This window comes from Melospiza georgiana, chromosome 6, assembly GCF_028018845.1.
Source record: "Melospiza georgiana isolate bMelGeo1 chromosome 6, bMelGeo1.pri, whole genome shotgun sequence".
NCBI classification, from domain to species: domain Eukaryota; kingdom Metazoa; phylum Chordata; class Aves; order Passeriformes; family Passerellidae; genus Melospiza; species Melospiza georgiana.
In genome coordinates this window covers 7,038,945-7,066,340 of record NC_080435.1, presented here as the reverse complement: position 1 = coordinate 7,066,340, position 27,396 = coordinate 7,038,945, and the positions used below count along the sequence as shown (strand labels likewise).

At 41.2% G+C, this 27,396-nt stretch overlaps 1 protein-coding gene across 1 annotated transcript in view; it reads left to right on the top strand.

Moving 5' to 3' along the window:
* Positions 1-27,396, top strand: part of AMBRA1 (autophagy and beclin 1 regulator 1) — a 126,062-nt gene that overhangs the window by 2,091 nt on the left and 96,575 nt on the right. Inside the window, exons 2-7 of the mRNA XM_058026874.1 lie at positions 8,608-8,863; positions 9,112-9,170; positions 9,907-10,090; positions 10,724-10,896; positions 11,667-11,733; positions 12,320-13,779. Of these exons, the coding sequence (XP_057882857.1) occupies positions 8,729-8,863; positions 9,112-9,170; positions 9,907-10,090; positions 10,724-10,896; positions 11,667-11,733; positions 12,320-13,779 (2,078 nt within the window). The 5' untranslated portion in view covers positions 8,608-8,728. The remainder of the gene's footprint in view (positions 1-8,607; positions 8,864-9,111; positions 9,171-9,906; positions 10,091-10,723; positions 10,897-11,666; positions 11,734-12,319; positions 13,780-27,396) is intronic.

Below are 27,396 nucleotides of genomic sequence, written 5' to 3'. Positions count from 1 at the left end.
TATTTACTTATTTCTTTATATTTATATATATATATATATATATATATATATATATATATATATATATAAAAATATTTATAAATATTTATTTATTTAATGCAAACAGCACTTTTTTTCCCCTCTTGGGTTTCTGGGAGCCTGATACAGGGCATAGTGCATGATAATAGCTACCTTGTGTGTTTTGTGTGAGTAGCCCTGTGCTATCCTAGCAAGGAGGGTAATAGAAACAAAATATTAGTAAGGTAAGGACAGAAGAATTTTGTTTTGCAAAAGTGAATGACGATGTGATATGCAGTGGAAGAGGATTAATATTAGAAATATCTTACTGGAAAGTTATTGCAGGATATGGGAGTTGCCTAATGAAAGACACATTGATTGGGTTGCTTGAAACAAGAGGAGATCTGCTTTCCTGTCCCAGAGGAAGCAGTACTTGTCTGCATCTCAGGACTTAGTTGTTAGGAATTCTGACTGGGATTGTTGTCTGGTAGCTGTTTGTTGTCTCCAGTTTTTGTAAACTGTTTGTTGAACGGGATGATGAGGTGTGAGGCTGGAGTGTGGAGAGCATCATCTCAATCCATGTGCTCACCCAGCTCCACTCCCCATGCTCCCAGTGAGGGGTTTTGGGTTGTCCTTGCAGAGTGATTCCTGCTTCCTTCTTCCTGGTATGTGGTACTAATTCTTCACCTTGGGCAGTGCAGGATTGCTGAGAGGAGTCTCTGACTCATGTTTTGGACAATTTTCCCCCTCCCTTTATAATTCTCCCACAGACCCAGTCTGAGGCCAAGAAGGGCAAGAGTGCCAAGAATTGGCTGTGTTTCTTTGTTCAGAGTCTAAATCTTCATTGTCTCCCACCTCTTCTGTAACTCTGATACATCTTTGTGTGAAGACTTCAGCTTCTGTGTGGATAATTTTTGCTTTTTGTCTTGTTACTGTATCTCCATGTGAGCAAAAAATTATATTACCTGTATTTTCTAAAACATGTTCTTGCTTCCAGTTGCTCTTTATTACTTGGATGAGATGCATGTGCATTAAGTGCAGCCTTGAATGCATAAAACACTTTGTCTTTACCTTGGGGGTATGTGATGCTGCTTGTGCTGCTCTGCAGTGTTGGCAGTCCCACATTACTGTGGAATGTGTGATGTCACTTGGGGGCACCTGGCTGTGGCCCTTGAGCCTGAAGAACCTTGATGTGACTATTAATGTAAATCGTGGCATTTTGAATTGAGAATTCCTTTGCCTTCCTATCTAAATGAGAATAGTTTTTTAGGGGGTTAATCTGAATTCTGTATTGCTCTGTCTCTCTATTGCTCTGGCTTTTTCTTCTCTCTGTCCCTCATTTCCTGCTGTGTATAGTACTTAACAAAAGATGCTATGGTTTGAGTATGGAATTGTGGAAACCAACTCTTAATCTTCCAGATCTCAGTTCTGCTGCTTGACTTACCTTACAGCTTTGTGAAATCATATTTATTGTCTTCCTATCTTCTGGATTGAAACTAATATCTCTCTTCTCAAGAATTCATTAAGTTTATGTGGAAGTTGTAATAATAGTTATGAAAGTGCTCCATATTCTCTTTGGTAAATGAAACTGTCAGACTCCAGACGTGGGTGATCACTTACATTTTTTGTTATTATTACTTCCCTTTTTATATTTACTGTTCATTTTCTGACCTTTAGGAGCTGAGATCTGCAAGTTTCTCTTCCATGTCTTCATCATTTTGCTGTACATAGCCAGAATTTTAATGTACGTCTTTTGTCTGAAAAGTTCTTTCATGTGTATTTAGCTCGTTTAATCCAGACTGGAAAAACAAACTAAGATTCTAATGGCAATTAGTTACTTGTTGCAGTCATACAGGATCTTGAAATGACAAAGTACTGTTGACATCTTTGTAATGTAATTGAATTTCCTGAGCTGTTTGCAGTTGCAGTTTAAAACACAGCATTGAATTTTTCAATCACGAAGCACTAAGACAAGTTATTTTTCTTTAGGAATCCTGTTTTATGTGTCAACACTTATTGCAGTGAGTGCAATTTAGAGCAGTGTGTCTACTGCATCTACAGAAAATGTGCTTTTGAATTACTTTCCATCTCTCTCTGGCTTTAATCAAGGAAGAACTTCAGCTTACACTATAATACTTTGGGGAGTATTTAAAAGCTTGGAAGAGTAAAACTGGGACCATATAATGGAAGTGCCTTCATGGTTTTCCAAGAGTTTTGGGTTCTCTTGGATAGTTGCATCACTTCTTTCACTTCTCCTAACTGTATTTTATTCTCCATGTTTAGGGGCACTTAGTTGAAGACTGACTCTTGTTCTAATTAAATTCTTAAATTCAGCAGCTTTTTTGTTTTTTAAAGCATAATCAAGCACACAAGTAGAAACAGAACAAAATAATGGGTTAGAGTTTAGGGTCTTTTTTTGTTTTGATTAATCATGCTTAAGATAGTTGTTGTTACTCATCCATAGACTGCTTTTGTTTGTGGGTTAATCTTGTTTAAAGATTCTAGTCCAATGTAACTTTATTTTAAATTTTTGTTCATTTAGATATTACTACAAGATATCTTGAAGTTTGCTGTATGCAAAATGTTTTCTGGTGTTTGGGGTTGGGTTTTCTGTTTATTTTGGTTTTTGTTTGTTTGTTTTTAACCCAAGAAGAGTTAATACGTCTATAAACAGTCTCAAGGTTCATCTGGAACTACCACAATGGAGTTAAGGGAAGACAAATCAAATGTTGTTTGAAGTAAATTTAGACATATGTAGCTAATTAGATATATTGCCAGAAATTCTTATGGCCCTGTCTTTTAAGAATGAACATAGTCCTGTTCTTCTAATACTTATGTTTTGACCCATGCTACTATTTGGGATATGAGTCATGTCACCTATTTTTTACTGATTTTGTTGTTGTTACAGCATTGTTCACATGCTGTTGCTACTGGCAAACTGGGATTTACCAAACTAGGACTCCTTGAGTTGTTTGTTAAGCTGAGTTGATGCAATGCAAAGAGGGCAAATCAGCTTTTTAGTTTTGGTTTTACATTTAAACATTTTTTAAGTTTTGCTCAGTTTTTCAGGCAGAGACACTAAAAGGGTTAGTGGGGATGGCATGACATTTGATATGGATTGAATCAGTATTTTTAATAAAACTGCAGGTATAAGTCAGGTCTTCTGTCTGGTGTAGGACTTCTTACATGATACAGTTTCATGCAGTTTAGGAAAGTGATGGCCTCAAAATCTCCATGTTGCAGAAGGGAGGGAAACACAGATTGCAAACAAGGAAGGGAACTAGAAAGTCCCTGGAGCTGTGTGATTGCTTCTTTATATTCCAAATTATGTTCTAGGCATCTGGTTTGTTCTTGGAGATCTGCTGTCTGGGTGTCAGAAGCAGATTTTATTGTTTTATCAATGAAGTGCCTGCAAAAGGAGGGGCTATGTAGTTCATAGTCTTTGGCAAGATGATATTTGGCTGTTTTCAGTGGGCACTTTTTGCTCTTTTGAACTTCTGAAGTGCACAAGGGGTCTTGGTAAGGCAGTTTGCTTCAAAATTAAGCTGTGTAAAATACAAGGGGAACTGACTTGTAGAAAATCCTCAGAGGAAATAGCCTGTCTTGTGACTGCAGCCTTCATTAGGATCACTGTCAGCAAGGATAAAGCATTTGGGCTGTAGTGCTGCATACACTCTTTTCATGCCTGTCTGATGATCTGATTGCTCTTGGAGAACCCACCCACGTGTGCAATAGTGGGAATGCTGAATTATTGCTAATATTTATTAAATGAAACTTAAAATACTAACATTTATTAAATGCAATAAACAGTTCTCTTGAAATTTTTAGTATGTTGCTGGTGTTAAAGCCTGAGATGCTGCACTTGATTTGGAATAACTGCAGTGGCATTGTTAGGGCTGGGTGGCTTCTTCAGAACAGACATTTTGAAAACAGAGGTAACTCTGGCTTACAAGATAGGTAGGCACCTGGCCAGAACTGGGCGAGTTGAGTGCAATAATCTGTTTCCTCTTCTTTTCTAGAGGCAGGCTGGCTTGTGGTTTTGCAGGACAGTGATATGCCTCATTGTTCACCACAGTTTTGCTTTTGTTGTGTTTTGAGTCCTTTTTTTTTCCCATGCATGTAGTTTTAATAAAAAGTATACAGCCCAGGTCCATCAGCTGTGTGTGGATCATGGCTCTTTTACAGTCAATACGTTATGGAAGTCTTCAAACTGACAAAGGGACTTGGAGACCAGAACTACTGGCATGTGCTTTTTCTCCCCCTGGTCTCTTACAGGGAGTCTTATAAATGCATTCTGTCTCTGGAACCCAGATTACAAAGTCAGTGACAGCTTTAATATTTCATTTCATATTGCCTCTTTCTTCATTCATCACATGAGGTCTCTTTGGGCAGCAAAATTGTCTGAAATTATTTGGACATTTGTTTCTTCTGGATAGATCTCCCATTGTAAATATCATTTACTGATTGCAGCTTTATTTTTTCCCCTTTTTAAACACTGATGTAGCTGTTTACACTGACTCTGTGCACATGCATTAGGAAAGGCTTTTAGTGTTGGGCTCAGCACACAACCACAAAGTTCTTTGCAGTGGTAATAGGTTAGTCTGAGAGCTGAAGGCCACATGAACTAACATTTTTCCCCATGAAGAGTGGAATAACTTGAAGGTAGTATTGCAATATTCATCTTTGTATCAAAGCCAGCTGTGCTCCCAGCATGGTGGTACCAGAATCTCCACAAAATTAATAGCAACAAAGATGGGGAAGGGGCACATTAGGAAACAGAACAATCATCTCTTTAAAGTGCTGAAGTTTTGAACTGGAATGATGAGCCATTGCATAATGCATAAAATATCTTGACATCCTTTTTATATGGTAAATTGAATGTGCTTCTTTTTATTCCTCTTCTCTCCCTACCTTTCTGTCAGTGTTTTCAGGGGGTCATGTACCACTACAAAGTATTACCAATTTGCAGCTTCACTTTGGTTTTTTGGAGCTTCAACATCTGTAAAGTAAGCCTGCATTACTCTAATATTGGGAATTCTTCAGGCTTCTTCAAGGATGGCTGGCACGGAGCGAGTAAAAGGCTTGGGTTTGGGCTGTGTGATGTTCTTTCCAATACTGTAAACAGCCCAGCATGTTGTCCTGAAATGCCCTGAAGGGAGAAAACTCTTAAGGAAAGAAAGTTGCTGATCACAGAAAAATTTCTTGATTCTCCATTTTCAGAATTTTTTGTGGTCATCTGCATCACATTCAGGGTATCAGCTAATCTTGCAGTTGTTGGACACTTTCAGTCATCCTGATTAAACCAACCATCTAAATCTCCCTCACTCCCTCCCCCCCAAAAACAAATAAACAAAACTAAACAAACTCAACAACAAGACGAGAACACAACCCCAATCCCTCTTTAGGTGGTCAGCTGTTTATCAGTTATGATAGTTGTGGGTATTTGTAATAGATGCTGCTACTGAATCAGTCCACCACTCACCTGAACAGGTTTGATCCAGTGAGCTGCAAGTTTTATTTATGCTGAGTCCCAAGAAGTATTTTCAAACTCTCTGCATTTAATTTTGACTTTGTTAGTCAGATTGCTAATGAGTGGCTGTAAATACAGTTGGTACTTCAATGGTTTATCTGCTAATGGTATTTAATAGCATGCTGTCATTATTCAGCTTATATTTGAGCAAAATGTTCAGAGTTGGTGGGTATCTTTACTAGGTTAGAGAAAAAACTGGCTCCTTTAACACCCTCACAAAAAACCCCTACACAAACCAAAAAACTAAAGGAAAAACAAAAAACAAAAACCCACACCAAAACAAACTGAAGCTGAACGCATAATCCAATAGAAAAGTTAAAGTCTTCCTGCTAAAACGAGCAAAGATACTAGCAGTGTTCACTGCATTGCCAGTGCTACACTACATCTGTTTCTGCATTTGAAGGCTCTGAGTTTCTTTGCCTTCTGAAATGTTGCTGAATGTGTCACCCAGTAGAGGAGCAGTTACTGTGTTCAGCTAACTCAGAAAAAGGATAAAGTTTGGCCCCTGAAGGGATCCGAGGTAACGCTGGAATCTGCGCGTTACTCACGAAGGATACATTCAGTGTTTTCTGGAGAGATCCCAGCTTTTAAAAATGTTGAGCAGGTTAGCAGGATACTGTGAAGGGTTAGAGCCCTGGGTGTTTCCTTTGTTTACTTTTAAAATGGAATAAAGACATGAGTCAGAAGAAGCTGAAAAAACGAGGTACGGTCGCTGAGGGAAAAATGTGAAGTTAAATGCTCAGGCTCACATACGAAGTGTTTGGTATAGGCAGATTAGTTGAATAAATTAGGACACACATGCAGAGATTTAGATAAGCTGTCTTAAGGTATGTACTTGGTTTTATATAGTGGAGATGACTTGGTCCTTCAGTAAGGAGAATGCTAGAATTTCACTGACTGCAGTTGTAGGAGTTATCTCCCCATTTATTTTACAATATGTAAGCTTGTCCATGGCATAAATAAAGTCAATTGTTAAACCTCTTGTTTTCCTTGTTGCAATTGTACTTTAGGGAACATTAGTTCTGATAGGACTGAAATGTTGCTAGGTTGTCCGAGCTTGTTCTTTCTCATGAGTGATTGTTTTCCTGCTTATACATTTCCATGATCTCAAGTTATTTATGTGGTTTGTCCTTTACAGCTATCGAAAGGCTGTTCCAAAGTTTAAATCTTTTTGAACTTCCAGCTTATTCCAGCTGCAGGACCAGTCTTCCATTGGTGTCCTGTTTATATGTTTATTCTTGGGTCATTGTAGTCCAAATTCCTTGAATACACCCATATAAAATATTCAGCTACTGTTTTCTTACTTTTACTAGATTAAGAGTTAAACTAGATGTACAGTTTCCTTCTGTAAAGCAGACTTTTTGTTGCCTGTATTGTTCTGAGCTGTCTTTCTCCTCCATTCTGCTCACCATCTGAATCTTGTCACTTCTGAACAGGGGTGCCTAGGGCTGTTTGCAGAATCTGGATCAAGATTTATCAGCATTTAACTAAAGAAGATTTTTAGTATAGGGATTCCTGTATTATATTGTGCTTTTGGATGTATCTATTCCAGTTATCCTTCTAGCTTTTTTGGATATGGGCTTTTTTAAATCTGTACAGTTATTTTTAAGAACTCTCATGCAGTATGATATATTTTGTTTTTGTGTTGCTTTCCAGTAAGGCTTTGATTTTGTAGAATAATTCCTACCTGGTGTTTGGCTAACTTTCATAGATTCTCAAAAGAAGGCTTATTGTGTATCATGGAGTTCAGCTTTTCTAAAATCCCCATGCTGTTCACATTAAGCATCAGGGAATTTGCAACTAGCTCAAAATTCACTCTGGAGAATTTATTTTCTAGGAAGGTGGATGCCTTATTTGTTAATTACTTCAGTACTCTTTATTTTGCTTCTACAAATGAAAACTGGTGTGCTTTTTTGGAAGTAATTTTCCTGGCTTATCTTTAGACAGCTCCTCTCTATAAGCTGCAGCTGTCTTAAATAATCTGTTCAGGAGAGTTTTTTTTAGGGAAAGTGGGAGGAAAGAAAATATTGCTACTGACCATTATGAGTTCTGTCATTTAACAATTTGTCTCTTGTACACATGAACCTTTTTTCTTCTTTATGTGGTTTTTTTTTTTTGTTTTGTTTTTTAAAATGGCTATTTCCTTCTCTATTGAATATTGATGGTTCTGTTCAGTGTAACATCAACTGAGCAGGGTTTCTCTTTAGATCTTCATGTTATCAAGAGATGGTAGAGTAGTATGCACACTCTGCTGGGATCAGAAGGTAGTAGCATTTTTGTGGTACTCCATCATATGACACCACTGAAAAGCTGTGTGACTTGGTTGTTGTTAGAGTCACTATATTATTTATTTTTTTTCTTTATTTAGCTTTTTTTTTTATTTTGTAGACAGTGGATATTAAAGCTTTCCTTTGCAGATCAAAGTGTTCCAAAAGCATTATTCTTTGCCAGCTTGCATTACTTGGGTGAACTGCTGTTCTAAGAGCAATGCAGATTGAAGGGTGATGTGCAGACAATGGAATAATCTTGGTAGAGCTGTCCCATACATCATTATTTTAATATTTTTAAGCTGTTGATGGAGTTGGAAATAATTTGGACTTGAGATCTGTCAGTTGTCTGACCTTTAGAGTTAGACCTGTTACTGAAATTTGAGTAGTTTCTGGAAGATTCTTGTGTCATATTGTCAGTTTGGTAATACTGTTCCTCTGGCTTTCAGACCCCCTTCCCAGATGGGACCTAAATCTTCAAAGTGTAAAGACTGTATCTTCATAAATCTTTTTTCCCTTATTATATACAGCAAGAGATGAAGGGAAGGAGAAGAATTTGAAGGGAAATTTTTAATTCTCCATATGTGTAGTGGGGCTAGGGCACGTGTACAAGGGAAGAACTGGATGCTTTCAAAGTAATCTTTGGCTGCAAAAATGTCAAAGTGGGGCCTTGATAGTGGAAGCAGGTAGCAAAGGCTGTGTAAGAAGAAAGATGTGTCTCTCAAATCTAGTATTTTTGGGATTGAAAGCTTTTACTTCATCGGGGTAATTGAGGTAAAAGCTGCCTTCCTTATCAGTCTCTTATCTTTTTAGGTTTCCATGAAGATAAACAACTGAAATGTGGATAGCTTATTTGTAGCTTGGTGGTGGTTGTCATCTGGAAGGTGCTGGTGTCTCCTCTCAGTAGCAGGCGTGCTGTTGGCAGCTGAGAGCCATGAAGGTTGTCCCAGAGAAGAATGCTGTCCGCATCCTTTGGGGTAGGGAACGGGGCACCCAAGCCTTGGGTGCTCAGCGGCTTCTGCAGGAGCTGGTGGAGGATAAAACCCGATGGATGAAATGGGAGGGCAAGGTAAGGTTGTGGCATACAGCTGCATAGCTTGGAATGGGGGAAGGGAGGCAGGGATTTGAAATAAATTGTCTTGTGATTATGCCTTTGATGTGTTACAGTTGATATGCTCTCTGGCTCTGTTCAGTTCCTGCAGTGATGTGATACTAGATATGTTCCTGCAGCGGGTTCCCCTTGTTGTCTGTGTGGCTTACAGTTAAAGTATTATCATATGACTCTTGCAACACTTCCTGCTTTGTTGGCTTTTTCAGAAAGTTGAGTTACCAGACAGTCCACGCTCCACCTTCTTGCTGGCGTTTAGTCCAGACAGGTAATTAACTCCTAGTTCATTCCCTGTTTCAGCAGTCTCCCTACACTTACAAAAGTGATGGAGGCTGGTGCCCATTGAGTTGTCCAGTCCTGAGCAGCCAAATGAAACTTCTGGTTCCTGACATGCATGGATGGAATGTGTGCACCTTCCAAATCTCACAGCTTCGAGCATAGTTGGTGTTTAATTTCTGAGGTACCCAGGTGATACAAAATTGTAAGGAAAAAGGATCTGTGCAGACACCATGGGATTTCATAAGAAACTAAAGGGAATAAAGGATATTTTAATACAACATGCCCAAATGATGTGACACATTCACTGGGATATCTAGGAATAAAGAACAGAGCAGGATGATGTGTCTATTGGAAGCAGAAATGGAGGTGGGATCTCTCATAGTATCACTTGATTTGACAGGGGTTGAGACAGTGTGGAGAGTTGGGAATATTTATTTGCCCCAGACTGTTAGTCAGGAGTGCCTTCTGAACTGCGTGTTCACTCTGACGTTCAAGGTCAAGTTTGTGCTTGCAGATTCAGATGAGCTCATGTTTGCATGGACCCTGAAATCTGGCTCAGAAAGCTTTGTGACATTGGTGCAACAGTAGCCTCTTACCCTTTGAGCTCTGTGTGGGAGAGCTGCTGGGTTAAGTGTGAACAGACCCTGTTGAGATGAAGTTAACTATAGTCTAATTTTGCTGATTTCTTCTCATGCTCATATTTGTCATACCTTCTGCATTCCCAGGACCCTAATGGCCTCCACACATGTGAACCACAACATCTACATCACAGAGGTGAAAACGGGCAAGTGTGTTCATTCCTTGGTTGGACATCGCCGCACTCCCTGGTGTGTCACCTTCCATCCCACCATCCCAGGCCTCATTGCTTCAGGATGCCTGGACGGGGAGGTCAGAATTTGGGATTTACATGTAAGTCTTTTCTGAAACATATGTTCCTTTGATATTTGGTGGGTGGTGACTTTTTTTGGCTGAGTTTGTTTTCCAAATGTTACCTGGTAAGAGAGCTGTTTGGAAGCTTTTCTGAGACCTGTGTGTAAAAGCATAGAACAGACCATAGCCATCCTCTTCTCTCTAGAGAGGAGGTGACAGTTCCTTCATTCAGTCCTGCCAGGTTGGTCATGCTTCTTAGCAGCACCACTTTTATTGATTGCAGTGGTACAGGTAATTCTGGAGAACATTGTGCAAGGTGCCTGTTTAGCCTTTGTGAGAGACATGCTGTTTGTTATTCCACTGAGCCCATCTGAACTGTTCATTAGAGAAGCTGCTGCTCTACCTAGTTTGGTAAATGGCACAGAGACAAAACACATGGGCTTGTTTGTTTTGTTTTTAATGAAGGATTTTTACAGGCTGCTTGAGACACTTACCTACAAAAATACATCTGTGGTCATTGTTGCAAGTAGCATTACATTTTAGACGTGGCACGGACCTTGTATAGGAACAGCTGTTGTTTTAGGCGGGCTGGGACTCATGGCAAGTACATGGAAACTTAATGATAGCAAACTTTGTGACAAACTGCTTGTGGTTGTTGTCTCCTCACTCTAGGGTGGAAGTGAGAGCTGGTTCACAGACAGCAACAATGCCATTGCATCACTTGCTTTTCATCCTACGGCTCAGCTCTTGCTGATTGCCACTGCCAATGAGATACATTTCTGGGACTGGAGTCGTCGGGAGCCTTTTGCAGTGGTGAAAACAGCCAGTGAAATGGAGCGGGTCAGGTGAGCTCCTGCCTCTGGGTGAAAAGAACTTGTGTGTGAAAAATGGTCAGGTGTAGAAAGTGTGTCAGGTTCTTGTGGGATGCTACACCCTATGCACTCAGGTAGTAAAGTGTTGCTTGCAGCTCCTTGATTCAGCTAGTAGAAAACCAGTTCTGTGGGCAGAAAGAAAAGCAATTGAAATTCATAGATCAGCTTGGTTGTTCATATTTGTAATATGGCATGTGTCCATTAAATATCCAGAATCTACTTCGTGTTGAATTGTAAGCTTAGTAATTAAACTTGTCAGCCATAAGGATGAGAAAACCCAGGAACTGCTGGAACAAAATGCTGAGCTATTTAGCACACTTGTAGAGGAGACTGGATTGCTGGAAACCTAATGGCTGCTTTTGAGCAATTTAAAATAAGATAAAGATGTGGCATCAAGGCTCGTTAATCTCTCCCTTTGTACCAATTGCATTTTGTAATCTAAACACTTGTATTCCTTTAAAATTTCTGGCTATTTCAATTGATACAGCAGTACTTACTTCCAGCTTTTAACTTTGGTGTAGTGTTGCTGTGGACTATAAAGTAACTGCAGTCTTCAGCTAGATAGGTACATTTTGTTCTTCTTAATGCATAAACTCTGTCCTTCATAAAAATATGGTGATAATATAGTAATATTCTCACTGCAAACATTTCATGTGGGATTTTCTTCCCTGCTGTGTTCAGCTTCTTGTGTCAATGTGGAATGTGAACTCATGATTGATATTCTGGCACTTCTTTTGTTTTAGGCTGGTACGGTTTGATCCCTTGGGACACTACTTGCTCACAGCAATAGTTAATCCTTCTAACCAGCAGGTAAGGGGAATGTCAGGGCTTGTATTGACTGGCTAGTTAAAAGGTGCTCTATGTACTTTAGCCCTAGTCTGTTTCTAAGCAGACTTGTGTTTTTCTGAAAACCTGAAGTCTTTTTAAGCTGAGTTCTGTCTCACCTTGTTTGGTGATACAGTAACAATGTAACATGTTCTTATGTGCATGGCTAATAAAATGCTTTCCAAAATGTGTTTGTTTTGCCCTCTCTGTCTGACTAATGGTGGGAAGAGGTCTCAGTGGTCCTGTTCTTTCAGTTGTGATGTTCTTTTGGATTTGAAGCTATTTGAGGTATTAACAGTTCTTCCCTCAGCTTTTGACTCTGAGACGCTGATACTTCTGTTTGCATGAGCAGTGTATTGTGAAAGCTCACTGAGCTGTAGGAAAAGGTTGTCTAGATCCATAAAATGAACTGAGAAATCATTTCAACTAATTTCCTCCAAGTCAAGGCCTTTAGGAAGGGATTTATCACATCCTTTCATCTGTCTAGGCTGGTAGCTGACTTTCTGCCGTTTATTTGGAAGTATAGGATTTTGCCTTGAGGTGACTGAACTTTGCCTGTTTCCTTCTGCAGAGCGATGAGGAAGTGGAAATCTCCGTGGACAGCACAGAGATGCCGCATTATCGTCAGCGTGCTATCCTTCCATCTCAGCCTGTGAGGCGCACACCCCTCCTCCACAACTTCCTGCATATGTTGTCCTCCCGCTCCTCTGGCATACAGGTGGGAGAGCAAAACAGTGTTCAAGACTCTGCTACCCCATCCCCTCCACCGCCTCCACCACCACCACCTCCGCCTCCAGCCAGTGAGAACACAAGGGCATCTGTCTATAACAGGCTCCGGGAGCGAGTCAGCTATCCCACAGCAGAGTGCTGCCAGCACCTGGGGATGTTGTGCCTTTGCAGCCGATGCTCTAGTGCAAGACTTCCTTCTTCTCTCTTCCCACACCAGGAAAACGCACCCTCCACGTCTTCTGGGGCCACTGGCACTTCCTTCTCCTCTGTGCAGACAGAGCCTTATCAACCCCCAGAGCAGGCATCCGTAGCGCAGGAGGAGCAGGGGATACTTAACAGGCCCTCTGCTTTCAGCACAGTTCAGAGCAGCACTGCTGGCAACACCCTGCGCAACCTTAGCCTGGGCCCCACGCGGCGGTCCCTCAGCGGGTCCTTGGCAGGCCACCAGTCCCGGTACCAACAGTCTGCGAGAGAGATGGCTTCAGGCTTGGGTGGGTCTGACTGGTCCAGGACAGTGCTGAACATGAGCTCTCGGTCCGAGCTGGAAGCCATGCCTCCCCCTAGGACCAGTGCCTCCTCCGTGAGCTTGCTGTCCGTGCTCAGACAGCAGGAGGGCGGTTCCCAGGCTTCAGTCTATACCTCTGCAACAGAAGGGAGGGGCTTTCTGGCCACAGGGGCTGAGGTGAACAGTGGTAGTAGTGCTGGCCCGAGCAATCAGGCCAGCATTCGTAATGAGCTCCAGTGTGATTTGAGGCGATTCTTCCTGGAATATGACCGGCTTCAGGAGTTAGATCAGGGGATTGGTGGGGAGCCCAGCCAGTCGCAGCAGGCTCAAGAAATGCTCAACAACAACATTGAGCCTGATCGACCCGGTCCCTCCCATCAGCAGACTCCACAAAGCAGTGAAAACAGTTCCAATTTGTCCCGGGGTCACCTGAACCGCTGTCGTGCTTGTCATAACCTGCTGACCTTTAACAATGACACGCTGCGCTGGGAAAGAAGCACGCCTAGCTACACACCAGGGCAGGTCCAAAGCACATTTGAGGGTGTGCCTCCAAATACCAGCCAGGTGCAGCCTGCAGAGAGAACCGAGGGCAGAGCTCCTGCCTCTAGCAGACTGCAGCTGGGCAGCTCTTCCACCCCGCAGGAGGAGAGGACCGTGGGAGTGGTCTTTAACCAGGAGACGGGGCACTGGGAAAGAGTTTACAGCCAGTCGGCTTCAAGCAGACCTGGGAATGTATCACAGGAGGCCTTAAACCAGGAAATGCCTGAGGAAAGCTCAGAGGAGGATTCACTCAGGAGGTAAGATACATGCTTGCCCTTCCTCCTCTATTTTTTCTTAAACCTTTCCCATCTAGTCTGAGGTTTTTCAACATTTTCAGAATTAAAAACCTTTTCTCATACGGCCGTGTGCTGTTCATGTAGATGAAAGTAGAGATGTTGGTGTTGATGTGTTCATAGCTGCCATTGTCATGCTGCAAATACGTTCTGAATATTGTAAGGGCAGAGACTGGACCTCTCAATGGTAGTACAGACAGGCAAAAGGATGGGCTCTTTTAGCAGATATCTGGGGTGAACTGTGTTCCTGCTGTTTCCGAGACCCTGCAGAAGCATGGAAACTCAGGATATGTTAATGCTGTCCTTTGTGCTCCCTGTCACACACCCTGTCATCACATGCTATGCATGGAGAATCTGCCCAGGGTTGGCATGGAAAACTGGGCATGAGTAAGTTGTTAAGGTAAAAGGGTTAACAACAATTTCCTTAGAGTTGCCCAGAGGGGAAAAAAGTCAAAGCCCTTTGTCAGTGGTTTGGGTATATGCAGTTGGTTTGCTGCTGGTAAGAGAGGTTAGTTTTTAAAGTGGCTCCCATTGACCTGAGCTGGTTGGAGACATGCTGATCACTGAAAATTTTAGGCTTTGCTGTCTTCTTTTTTAGGTGATTCTTTTTTTTGGAAGGATATTTTTCTTCTACTTCAGATATGATACAAGAAACTGGATAAGCTAAATTGAACTTGTGTCAGGAAAGACCTATCCTTTGTGTCAGAGGGTCTTCACTGGCTTGTGTGGATGATACAGCTACATTGGTACTTTGAATGGGGTTTCCACACTGGGTTTCAGTTTCACATTTTCTCTGTCAAGTGGTTTGTGCTCTCACCAGAGGAAAGGTTCAGTCTTTCTGTTTCTCTGAAACAGATGCTTTGAGTGTAGAAAAGCAAAATTTCCAGGTTGGATGCAGATGTAACTAAGAAGGCTTTGTACACAGGAGTGCTTGAGGAAAGGGAATTCTTTCCTCTGTCCTGTAGATAAGCTGATTATACTGAGTCTGGAACAGTGACTGCCTTTCTTGTTGTTGTCGTTGCATAGCAAATAAGTGGTGGTGGTCATAAAATTATTAATCAGTTTCTAAATCCTTGCCCCAGTTTTTGCTTTTTTTTTTAATAGCCTGCCATAATGAGAGTCTCAAGCTGATTACATGGGAGCTACTTTTTGGGCCTGAGCTTACCTACTGTTAATTTAAGTCAGGTATCCTCTTGTCTCCTACTGAAGGGCATAAGAGTAAGAAGGAGCTGACAAATTTAGCTTTTAAATGGCACTTGAGTAAGTCTTGCATTATCTTTCTTTTGAAATAGTGGTACATACTTATGTCATCTCCACTGTGTCTCGTTTACTGGGATGAGTCACTGTAGTGTCAGAAATAACAGGGCAAATAACCTTCTTATTGATTGGGCACTTGGCACGTGTTTGGACAATGAGATGTAGTGGGATATGTAGATAGGATCTTTTCTGTGGTAACTGTAATTTTAAAATGTCCTGAGGCATATAATTGATCCACCCCAGGCTGCAGGAGTCTAAGGAGAGTCCTATGACTAAATCTCTGGGTCACTTTGCCTGTCATCCATGGTGATTGCTGCTGCCTGCTCCAGTGGCTGCAGCATTTATGAAGGGTTATTTGCCTGCCTGATCAGCTGAGCAAACAGGTGCTTTTTGCCCAGGCTTCTGATTTGGAGTGGTAGTTTGATGCATGAGCTTAATTCCAGAGGAATTCCTGTAAGATGAAACCTTTAGTGAAACCTTTCTGGCAGAGGTTGTTGAGAATCTCCTAGGGACTCTTTTGTTTTCCCAATCTCCTGCTTCTGTTACCAGGCCTTTCTAAAGAACAGGCACCGCAGGGGTTTCAGCTTCCCTTCTAACTGAAGTTAAGGTTTTGTGTAGAGTTCTGAAGCAAGAAGCTGGAAGCAATGGGTAGTCTGGTATTAAATCCTTGTGGCAATTTGCTTGAAGTAAAACTTTATTTCCTTTCTTGTTAAACACATTGGGTGGGCTTGGGGCTTTATGAAATCTTTTCCCTTAAAAGGAACCCTGCATGCAGAATAGCTCTATCCTGCAGGTGTAATTTTCTGCCATTCTCAAATTAGCTGTTTATATTTTTCTTTATAGAACATGGGAGATGAGATTAGCTCAGTTGGGTTAGAGCATGGTGCTAATAGCACCAAGGTTGTGGGTTCAATCCCCATACAGGCTGTTTACTTAAGAGTTGGGCTTGATCATCCTTGTGGTTCCTTTCCAACTCAGAATATCCTGTGAATTTATTAACAAGTCACCAAGCACCCACTTGTGTAAATTTTGCATAGAGTGAGCATCTCGTACCAAGCCTTCATGTCTCCCAAGACCTAGGGCATGCTTTCACAGTGGGAAGTGCTGAAACCAGTTCTACACAGCAGAGTCCCAAATGTCTTTTAACCTTTGGAGCTACAGAAGCATGCAAAGATGGGGTCTGAGGGTCCTGATATATAAGCTATGTAATGCTGAAAGTGCTGATGAAATACAAGGGAGAGGATAAGCCTTCAAAGGCTTCTACCCACTTCTGAGGGTAGAAGTGGTAACTGTATACACACTTCCAATCAATGTAATTTTGTGCCTATCAGAGTCTGGTTAATTCTTAGTGTTGGAATCCAAGATGTGCTCATAGCCTGTTTTATAATTCTGTTCTTCTTTGTCTCTCCATTAGATGTCCTCATTGGGCAATTGAGCTCTATATTCTAAGGTCAGCCGAAAAATGTAAGATAAAAATTATATCTTGAAACTGTGTATGTTCTCATTCCCTGTCCATGGGCAGGATTCCTTCCCTGACATGACCTTCCTAGTAAAGAAATAGCTTTCTGGGAAACATTGCCATTGAGGGTCAGTTAAGTTAAGAGGGTAGTTTAGTGAAGGCTATTCTTTGAATTCTGTTGATGCAACTATGTCACCTGGGTAAGGAGAGAATTCTGCTCTTTCTGATGGTCCTAGGCTAATTATCTTGGACAAATCACAAAGCCATTAATAAGCATGTAATGGCACTATTCCTCACTAACAGCTCTGGCACTTCTGTTAGGAGAAGCATGTCACTGGGGGCCTCAGCAATACAAGGAATCCCATCACATTCAGCCTGGCCTGAAAGCAGTGTGTGGCATTGAGCTGTGTGCTTTTTGAAGCCGTGCTGGTGAGGCATGAATTTGGGAAAGGTTTATGGTCTAGGTTAAGCACAAGTTTGTGAGACTGAGCTTCAGCTTTTCTGAGTTTCTTCTGATCTCCTTAATTCAAATGTAGGGAGTTTTCCCCTCTGGATGTCTGCCTCACTTTTAACATCGAAGTGAAAAGAATCCCAGAAATCTCTGAAGTTGCCATGTGAAATGTGCTGCATAAAATTGGTCATAGAAGCTGTTGGAAAGATGTGGATGAAGGAAGGATAACTGAGCAACAGATGTTAACTAGTTTAATTTTTTTATAACTACCAGTTAATTTAAAAATGGGTTGAGGAGGTCTTGTATTAATACTGTAATCTCAGTGAGGGAAACGATCCTCTAAGTACTTAAAGCCATTGTTGCTTTGTGGGTCAATTCAGGTTGATAATGAAAAGTTGAAAGAGGAATGAAAGAGGATTCTTCTAGTCAGCTGCTTGTTTGAGAGGAGCTGGTGCCACTTTCTTAAGACAGTGATACACAGAACCTAGCAGTGATCTCTGCTGAAATATGTATCAATTCAGCAGTTAATGCTAGGTGTGGTGCAATGCTGGCTAATAAAACTGATTCAGATTTTCTCTTTGGCTATTTTAGTATGACACAAGTGACATCTGCGGAATTAATGTGGGTTTTTTATGAAAAAAAAAGGAAAATAATTAGGTTATAAATTAATTTTTGTTATTGAGTTCTGGATGCAAGGAGCAAGTAGTGATGTGTGTCCCTGCTAACATATTTCAAACCTTATTCAGTGAAACAGTTCCTACAGATGGGGAAAAGAAGGAAGAGGAAAATTGTTCTCTATAGATTTAGCTGCTTGTAATACATGGGAGGACAATTTTTATATGGTTTACCTGTTTATTTTGTCTAGAGATTTGAGTACATTACTGCAAATGAAAGGTCTGCCCTGTACTATTGTCAGGCAGGTTTGCATGAAACTTAAGTTTCACAAGGAAATGTTTATTATCCTTATTCTTCCATGAAGAAGCTTTGTCTGGCAATTATGTTAAACTTCTCTAACCACTCCACTGCACTCATTCCAGAGGTCAAATTCTGTAGGCTGTGGTATGAGTAATTCTGTGCCTGCATTTTATAAATACGTAATGTTTTCACCTGGCCTCACCTATTTAGTTTGACAGACAAGATACATTATTGAAGTTACCTGAAAATCTGAAACGTCTTTTGAACCATCCTGAGTGACACTTTTGTCATGCATACAGGCAGAAAGTAGTGAGCGTGTGCGAAGTGGGGAAATTCTTGTCTGAGGACCCTTGTATAAATTCCTTTAGTTTGTTTGTGAGAGTATGAAAGGCAGAGGCCACTGTACTGTGCAAATATTTGACCTGTTGAAGTTGGCACAGCTTACCCAAGGCTCTGCTGTCTTTTTAGTCTGTTGGATGCACTGTGCACAAGTGACATGTGAAACCATCTTCCCTGGAACCACGTACCAGGGTCCAGGGACAAATCTGTGTCTCTCATTTTGTCAGGTCTTGTTTGAGGACTCTGGTCCCTCCTGCCTTGTTCCTGCAGTGTGATGTGAACCTGGCCACATGTAGTACAGTGACTCCAGCTCATCTCCTCAGTGCTGATCACCTTCTGGCAGCATATTCTCCTTACAGCAACTATGAAGAGAAACACCTAGTCTGTTCCCTTTTGAATTTCTGACCTTATTTCCATATTACTTTTTCTGCCACAAGGGGGTAATGTTGCTTCTGCTCCTTTCTGTCTCCTTTCCTAACCTGAAAGTTTCCAAGTTCTTGTACTAAGGGTAGCTTGGGGACCTTCCCCATTCCCAAACGACAGCTTATCTCTGTAGTTACCATACAATTGCAAGTTCTTTAGTGTTTGGAGAAAGGCGTAAATGCGGGGATCCAGATGGGAAATGGCTCTGTTACAGAATGCAAGCAAGGGAGGAGCTTATCCTTTTGGCTTTTGTAAGGGTTTGAAAAAGACAGATGTGGATCTAGGGATCTGATATGTAAATGCTCATGAGTTAGAGCTCTAAGAGACCTCGGCAGTCTTGTAGATTTCGTGTGGACTTCTTGCTTACTGCCTACCAAGCCTGTCTTTGGAGTCTCCTTTCTCAAAGGTTTTGTTTTCATTTTAAGGGTTGTTCACCTCCTTGGAGGACTTTTGTAATATGGAGCTTGTTTTCTGGAGAATTGCTTGGCAGATGTTGGTTGGAGGGCTCTGTTTATTCTCTTCTTCAAGTATGCCTTGAGCTATTACCTGGATTTTGGAGCTTTTCCACAAGGCAAAGAGTGTGTTTGGGGATTTTTGTATTGGATTTGGTTTTTTTCCTAGTGCAAATGGGTATGGTTTGCTCAATGCCTTGAGGGGATGCCTCTTCCTGCTCAAAGTTGTAGACACAGTGCTCACTTGTGATCGAATTGAGACCAGTCAATTGTTGAAGTAGATTGACAGGGTAGGAGCAACCCCATTCCTGCCCACCAGTGATCAGTGCTGTGTATGAAATGGAAAAGACTACAGTCACTTTTGCAGCTTTTTTTTCTGAGTTCATGCTGGTGGAGCCTGAGCTTCTTATGTGCAGTTCTGGTTTTTGGTGTAAATGACCAAGGCTGATCGGAGCTCTGCATGTACTGAGTTCTGGTAACTTTCTCACTGTGCAAAGTGCTGAATGAAAGGGAGTATGTCACTCATATCCTTGCTTTAACAACTAAACAACCAGAACACTTCCTCATCCCCTGCCATGGATACAGAATTGCCTGGGAAGACAGTTCTGTGACTGACATTTATCATCAAAATCAGAGAGGAGGGTAGTGCTACTCACTTTACTTTTTGGGGGACAGGAACTAAAACAGGAGGGAATTACCTTATATAAAGCTACAAATGTCTCTTATGGTGAAGACAGAACACATACCTAGTGTATTCTGCCTTTTGTTCCATTCCTTATTTTTCAAAATCTTCGTAGTTGCTATTTTTTTCCTAATTGCTTACAGCAGTTGTGGCCTGCTTATTCAAGTTATTAATATATATTGTGGCAGTGGTGTTGAGCTCACAGAGAAAGGGAGGCTTAAGCAGAAGGGCACGCCTGAGCTGTGGAGAAGAGACTGGCTCAGACTGCACATCTGTGGGAATGTGGCCTGTGCTAAATCTAGACATGCCCAACATAATTTTCTTGACTCTTTTTGTTCAGACCCATTAGTTGTGGGAACCTTGCTAGCCTTGTGTCCTGCCATTTGTAGTTTGACTCAGTATTTTGTTTAAAGTTATGGTGTGTAGACCTTACTGGTGCTGTGGAAAGAAGGATTTTTCTGACAAGCCTAGTAGGCTCCATGTGCACTCTGATAGTTTTGGAAGAGTTTATGCTGGGCTGCTATCAGACTTGGTAAGAAATAATTCCAAAGATGCTTTGTTACTGTTCTTGAAAATGGTGGTGACAGAGATAAGTAATATCTCAGCAGTTAGTGAGAGTATTGGGGTAAATAGAAATTATAAATTGATTTGCCAGCAGAGAGAAGAGATTTGGGTTTGTGCTTGGGAAGATGTGCTGAGGAGAGAAAGCCAGAACTGTGTGATATGGGAATGATTTCTGTAAACGTTAGCCAGGACATGTTAGAGTGAACAAAGACCTAATTTGTTGTCTGTTGTGAGCATAAAGTGAAATGATAGTCTGAAGGTGACATGAGCATTCAAACATGATAATTAGCATTGTCTATGTGTGAGATGTGCAGGCTGTGGACAGACTTGGTGTATATTGTTTGTTTGGCCTTAACAACAACTGGAAAATACAAATTAATTTTATCATGAGACTGTAAACATAGCCTGAACTATAGGAGAAGCTGCCATGGTGTCTAAATGGTCAGTTGATGCCTTTGTGAGCTCTGGGTAATTACAGTCACCCTTCCAGCTTTGTGGTTTTTCCCCAGACTAAGCCTACTGTCTCTGTGTGGGCAGGACAGACTCTTTTACTGAAGTTCTAAAAGTTTGGGCTCTTTAGTATGCTGCTAGTTAGGTGGAAAAACAAGTGAAAGAAGTGCCTGTTTTCTTGCACAAATATTCCTTCCCCTGCCTTTGCTAGTTTCCTGATTTAAGAATAATGTAAGGTTGCTAGAGCCCTATTCTTCTTCACTGAGAGTAGGTGGGCAAGAAGGATGATGCCTTGTGCTTTCCCTTCTTGCAGTAACTGATGGAGGTCACTCTCTGCTGCTGAGTTTCCCCCGGTGCTCTAGGAGGCTGGACATGTACCTGCAGCCTCCACCAAACTTGCAGAAAGGCTTAAGCTGCTTTTTTTTTTTCTTTTTCTTGGCCTGAATTTAAATATGCAGCAATTACTGTAGCAGACTAAAATTAATTAATTTCCCTGTGTTCCTCTTGTAGCAGCTTAACTTGCAAACTATAAAGGTGTAAAATGCAGGTATAAAAGAACTCCTTCTCAAATACCTTCATAATATTTTCCCATTTGAACCACTGCCCTTATTCCACCCCTCTTCTTAGTCCAGGCACAGCAATGAGAAGTTCACCTATAAAAGAAATGGGTAAAGTTTGTTCTTCTGCAATCTCCAGATAATAGAAGCATCTTTCCCTACAAATGTCTTTTCTATGGGAACTGTTCTGGAGTTTCACCTGTGCAGTGTGGCAGCAAAGAAGCTTACTGAATTTGAATTAAAGTGATGTTTTAGTGAGAATAGAAGAGGTATATGCTTCCAAACTGGCTATTATTTTTGCTTCTGTTGACATCGGGAGTTGGGTGGGGTTTGGGGCTTTTTTGGTGATGGTTTTGTGTGTGTATGTATGGGATTTTTATTGGGTTGGGGGGGTTTGTTTGTTTTTGTTATTTGGGTGGGTGAGGGTTGATTGTTGTTGTTTTGGGCAGGTTTTTTGGGGGGGATTGTTTGTTTTTTTGAGGAATGCATATTAGAGGACTGTAGACCAAAGATCTTGAATAAACACACATTGCTCAGAAGTTTAAAGACAGCTGACTTCAAACAGATAGCTATTTGAGGATACCATAAAACATATCAGTTCTCAACTTTCCTGCAGAGAGGGAAGAAGTGTGAATAGCTTCCCGCTCTTGAAAGCCATCCTTTGTTAGGGTGTCTGTCTCCTCTGTTGTCTGCTCATACTTTCCCTGCAGCCACCTGATCCAGCTGCTGCAGGGTGGCAGCATGTCCAGACAGGCTCACTTGACCAGGTACAATTGCTCCTGTTTCTGTTCTTTTACCTGTGTGTCTTGAGTTCATGTGATTGTATTCTGTCTAGGGGATGATGCTCAGCTTATGATTAATGGAGGTCTGTGACGTGCTTAAACTATCTAGCTGTGATTTTTAGAGCTTATAGTCTGGTTTCAGATAAGTCACATTAAAACAGTGTCTAAGTTTCAATTTGGTTTTGGTTTTTGCCAAGAAACAAGGTTTGGGGAGGCTCTCAGACCTACTGTTTCAGATTTGCTTGCAAATCTAAAAGCTCTCTGTGGCTTTCTTCACTGTGGGGAAGAGCTGGAGATGTTGGCATTGTAGTGTGCCTTTTTATTATAATACAACCCTGGAATTTTTAGATATGCATTCAGTTTACATGTACTCCATGTGTGCACTCACTCTCCATGCTCTTTAGAAATACTCACAGTGTGGTGTGTCTGGAGACAAAGTGCCTGTATCAAATTATTTGCTTCTTATTACAATGAGAATCTGGGCTGGAGAACTTGCAGTAGGGCAGCATTCATCTAATCTGTGGGCCTGGGCCAAGAGGAGAGAGGGAGACCTGTGATTTGACTCATTAATACAACTAAGCAAAAGAATGATGACTCTGGATTTCTCCAGTTGAGCTGTTCTGGTCTGTTGAATAGCTAGCATGCATTTTAAACATTTTCCACATACATATTTAACTGATTGCACCAAATGGCTGTTTGTGTGATGATGTAAGTGACCTCCTCCCTTGCTCTTCTTGAGAGAGCACCTGCTGGAACTGAAGGCTGTAAATAAACAGGGTTCTTTATCTGCCAGGAAACTGACTCATTTTTCTGCTTGAAATGCATTAGTATGAAATTATTCCCGTCTTTCTGAAGTGGAAAGGCTGGACTAAGTAACCGAACTACCCTGGCAGTCATTTGTTGACCTGACTTTCTTTTTTACTCCAGCGTGAACAAGAGCGTTTTAAAGGGATTGCTTGATTTGTGATGAGACCTATGTTTTCATAGCGTTAGAAAGCTATGGAGATAACAGTATGGCTTCTGCCCCCTCAAGAAAGACACCTCCTCTTCAATTCCCCATGGAGAAACATGAGTTATATGTAATTATCCCAGAAGCTGATGCAGATCTGTGTGTGTGGGTAAGCAGAGATTTCTGCTGGCCACAGAGTCTGTGGTGTTGGGAACTCCCAGAACAAGGAGAATTTGAAGGAGTCATACAGATGAAGGTAGGCAGAAGAGCCCTCAGAAGAGTAAAGCTGTGTGCAGGCTGAGGGAGTTCAGTGTGTTGGCTCTGTTCTGGCTATGCTTTTAAACTTATGATAACTAGAAACCCATACCCTCTAGCTGAATTTTCTGGTATAATGGCATGTTGTTAAGGGTCTAGGTGGAAAAATGCGATGTCTGTCTTCAGCTTGGTGCAGGTACCTGCCCCATACTCAGCACTGGTGTGAAACTGCCACTGTAGAGCAAAATAGCATGTGCAGTACCTGAACTAATTTTAATTTCTTTTCCCCTCCTGTCCCTCAAGATTTGCCCCTGCAAAATGAAAGTGCAAGCCCTTTCATTGTTTTTTTCATGTTGGACTTAACTGCCAAAACTGATCAATGCTTCTTGTTGTAGCTGGTCTTGACCCTTCTAATGTCTGTCATGGATGTGTGCTCCCTCTTGCTTGTTGAAATGATGAACTAATCATTACCCAGATGCTGTATAATAAGGACCTCTCCATAATGCTCATTCATATTTTGTTCTGATGCATGGCCTTTTTCAGCAGGTGAAGTAATAGATTAACAGTGCAGCCTTGAGTCTTCATAAAAGAATCTGTCATTTTCAGTAAAGTGACTCTCTTTACCTGTGGTGAGCTCTAAAGTTGCTCTGTAGTTCTTGCAGTGCTCATTTCTGCTGTTCAAACTCTTACTGACACTTCCTTGTTTTGTGTAATTGTGCACTTTTTCTCTGCACTCCTTCCCATGTTGGCTGAAGACCTTATGTGCTGTCTCTTTTCTGACTGAGAAAACCAGTTTGTTTTCAGGATTCTTGCCCAGAATCAGTGAAGGGGAAACAATCACTTTCTGTGCTAACTTCTGCCTTGTATCAGGTGTACTCCTCTGAACAACTCTGCACCTCCAGCTGGGAAGGATGTCTTCTCTGTCCCTAGTTGCAGCTTCAGAGTTAACTCAAGTTCTTTCCCACAAGCAGGCCAAAGTGTTCTGCAAGGCTGTGTTTGGAAGTTGTCTCTGATCACATATTGCATCTTTGGTTTCTCTAAAAAAAGGAAATTATGTTATAAAGGCTTCTTATTGTATGGAGTAACTTAAAAAAAAAAAAAGGTGATGAAAAGGCTGCCTAACAGGGTTTGGACAGAAAGACAGCCACCAACTGTAGTTCCTCACTGAGCATGGGTTGTTTGGCACAGATGTGAACAAGGGGATGGAGGAGCTCCCTCCGAACTGTAAAAGTGACTGTTGAGGTTTTAATGAATAGTGATATTTTCAGGTTATTTATCTCTTGCAGATGATTAGAACTATCTTAAGAAAAGCTTGATCCTTTTGTTTGACTATATTTTCTCTCTTGGTTGTCTGTTTCTGACCTGTCTTAATCCGGTCTTGATGGCAGGCTAAATATGTCCAACCATAACCATGTGAAAGCTGAAGCAGTCTAGAAATGTTAGCTTAGAGGTATCAGAGCAGATTATGTTAAGAACTTAATTTTAGAACTCATTTTTTCAGGCAATCTTTAGAACAGCATACTGATTGCTTTTTTATTTTAAGCTTGAATATGAAACTGGTGAAGAGCAATAGTGTTTTTCTGTTCGACAAGGACTACAAAACTTTTATGAAAAATGAAGCTATGGAACAAAATGCTTGATGGTTTCTGCTTACATGATTTTCATTTGCTTTTTGGAAGTAGGAAACACAGTACAGATGTCTGAAATATTTTTTTCCTATTCCTCTGAGAAAAGGGACAGAAAGTATATCCAAGCCAATGCATTTGATTGTTTGAGATTTTTATTTAAAATAGTTTTCTAGTGCTCTATCAAGGCTATAATTGATCTCCAGGAATGAATTTGGTTCGTTAACAGTTAATTGAGCTCAAGGTTTGAGGGAGGGTATTGGTGTTATTGGACACTGAAGAACATTCAGCTGTTTTCATGCTTTAGCTTTCTTGTAATCTTTAGGTTACGCGTTGCCTGGCTCTAAGAGGAAGATGATTGAAGGGAATCTAGTTTTAAACTGTTGCTATTCTTTACCTTCTTATGAGAAACCACAGGAGCACATTCACAGGGATGAGTACTCAGGGGAACTGAGAACTGACTGTAAGTTGGAGGACTGAAAAAGGGATGTAATATGTAGTGTGATGATTTTCACCTCCAAATGGGCAGTATGCAATATAAAAGTCTTTTCAGGGAAGACATAAAGCCAGGGGAGGAAAATCAGAGGCTGCCAAGAGTCATCAATATACTTTTCCTTCAAAGGATAACTAGGAATTTTCTTTTTAAAGCTCTGCTCGTATCTGAAGACTGGGAGTAGGGGAGGGGTAGGTGTGATTGCTGTCCTTAGAGTGCTTCATTTTACTGGTTTGCCCTGGTTGTTGGAGTAGAGCAGCTTAGGAGGATGACAGCTGACTGAACACCCCTTTGATTCTAAGGAAACAACCTCAGTGCTGTTTGTTAACACCTCCCTTTTTGGGGAAGAAAACCCTTCCCTCCGTGTCTCTTGGAGTAGCGTTACTCAGTAACGCTCATGCTGTGACAGCAAATTTGAGATGTGGTGTAGGGCTGCATATCCTTAGAAACTATTGCTGAAAAGTGGAATTTGCTGCAGTTAAGTATCTTCTCGAAGCCTGCTGAAATTAATCCCTCTGTCCCAAAAGGCTTTGGTGGTGATGCTCATCCCCGTGGGGAGAGTGGGGGTATAGTCCAGTGGCTGATGTGCTATGAGGAGATTGCTTTATGCTTCTGGCATTCAGCTTCATTCCTGAAAATGATCCCTTTTCTGCTTATAATGTCTTGTGTCTGTGAATTCCTTCTCTTTCCCTTGCCTATAGGTGTCCTGTGACTTGAAGTCTGCTTCCTTTACCCCTTGCTAGTGATTGCTGCAGACCTGAGTTAACAGAGCAAGTGTAGAGCAGCAGTTCCAGAGTTGTTGATGTCTGACAGAAAAGGAGCCTGATCTTAATCAGAGAGTTGAGATTTCAATGCTGCTGAACAGAGGCAATTTGTATCTTGTAGTAGTTTTAATAAAAAAAATAAACCCAACAAGGACTACAATCCCCCTCCTTCTAATTTAGCAAGCTAGAACAGAAGCATCTCCTAGGGTGAGCAGAGTTAATTTTCATCATTTGCAGGATTGACTGACAACCTGGAGGTTGATAATGGGCGATTTTTTTTTCCTTGGTAAGCGGGGGAAGAGAGTAGAAATTGCAGTTTCTCTGCTAATTGTACTTTATATGTCATTTGTGACAATTTCATATTGTCTAGACAGAGATAGTGGAGCAATTGCTTCCATAGAACCTAGTGTTAGCCTGTTACATATCTGGATAGCAGAAATGGGGGATGTGGGAGAGGAGGAGGTTGCTGTAAGCTGCAGAAAGGATTCAGGAGTCAAGCATGATCTGCTGAAATGTTTCAAAAGGAGATGCAAGCAATATGCATTTCTGTTCTCTCTTTTCATGCTTCTCTGTTGGAAACTTAAATGTTTAGTGGCTAACAGTTTACAGCAACAGAACTACTTCTCTTCATCTGTGGATTATGTTTGTCCTCCTTAGCAGAATTGCTCCCAACCTTACATTTACTGTGGTAGTGAATTGGACTATTGGACTACCTTACACTTTGGCTTTACTGAAAATAAATAGTCTGTGTCTCTTTTGGGATTTCGGGTGCCAGAAGCTATGAGTGTAACACCAAAGACTTGGCAGATTGCAGCATGACTTACTTTAAGAATCTTTATCTGCACCTTCCTGAGGGACAGTAGGTTACATTACCAGTGACACAGATGAGACACTTTGGTTATTATAGCAGAGTATCTATTATTGAACCCATTTGACAGTACTAAATGCATTTGGATTTGTAACTTTGGGACTCAAGGGCTAAGTCTAGAATGAGTTGGTTAAAAATAGATTTTATGTGTGCTTAGTACTCTGCCTCAGTACAGGTATTGTTATTCTGTGGAGCATAAAGCAGAGATGGTCTGTCTGGATTTCATGAGCTTGCTTGTTGCCTTGGTTTGGATGTTTTGCCCTTTATGTGTATCTAAATCTCTCTGTTCATTGCTC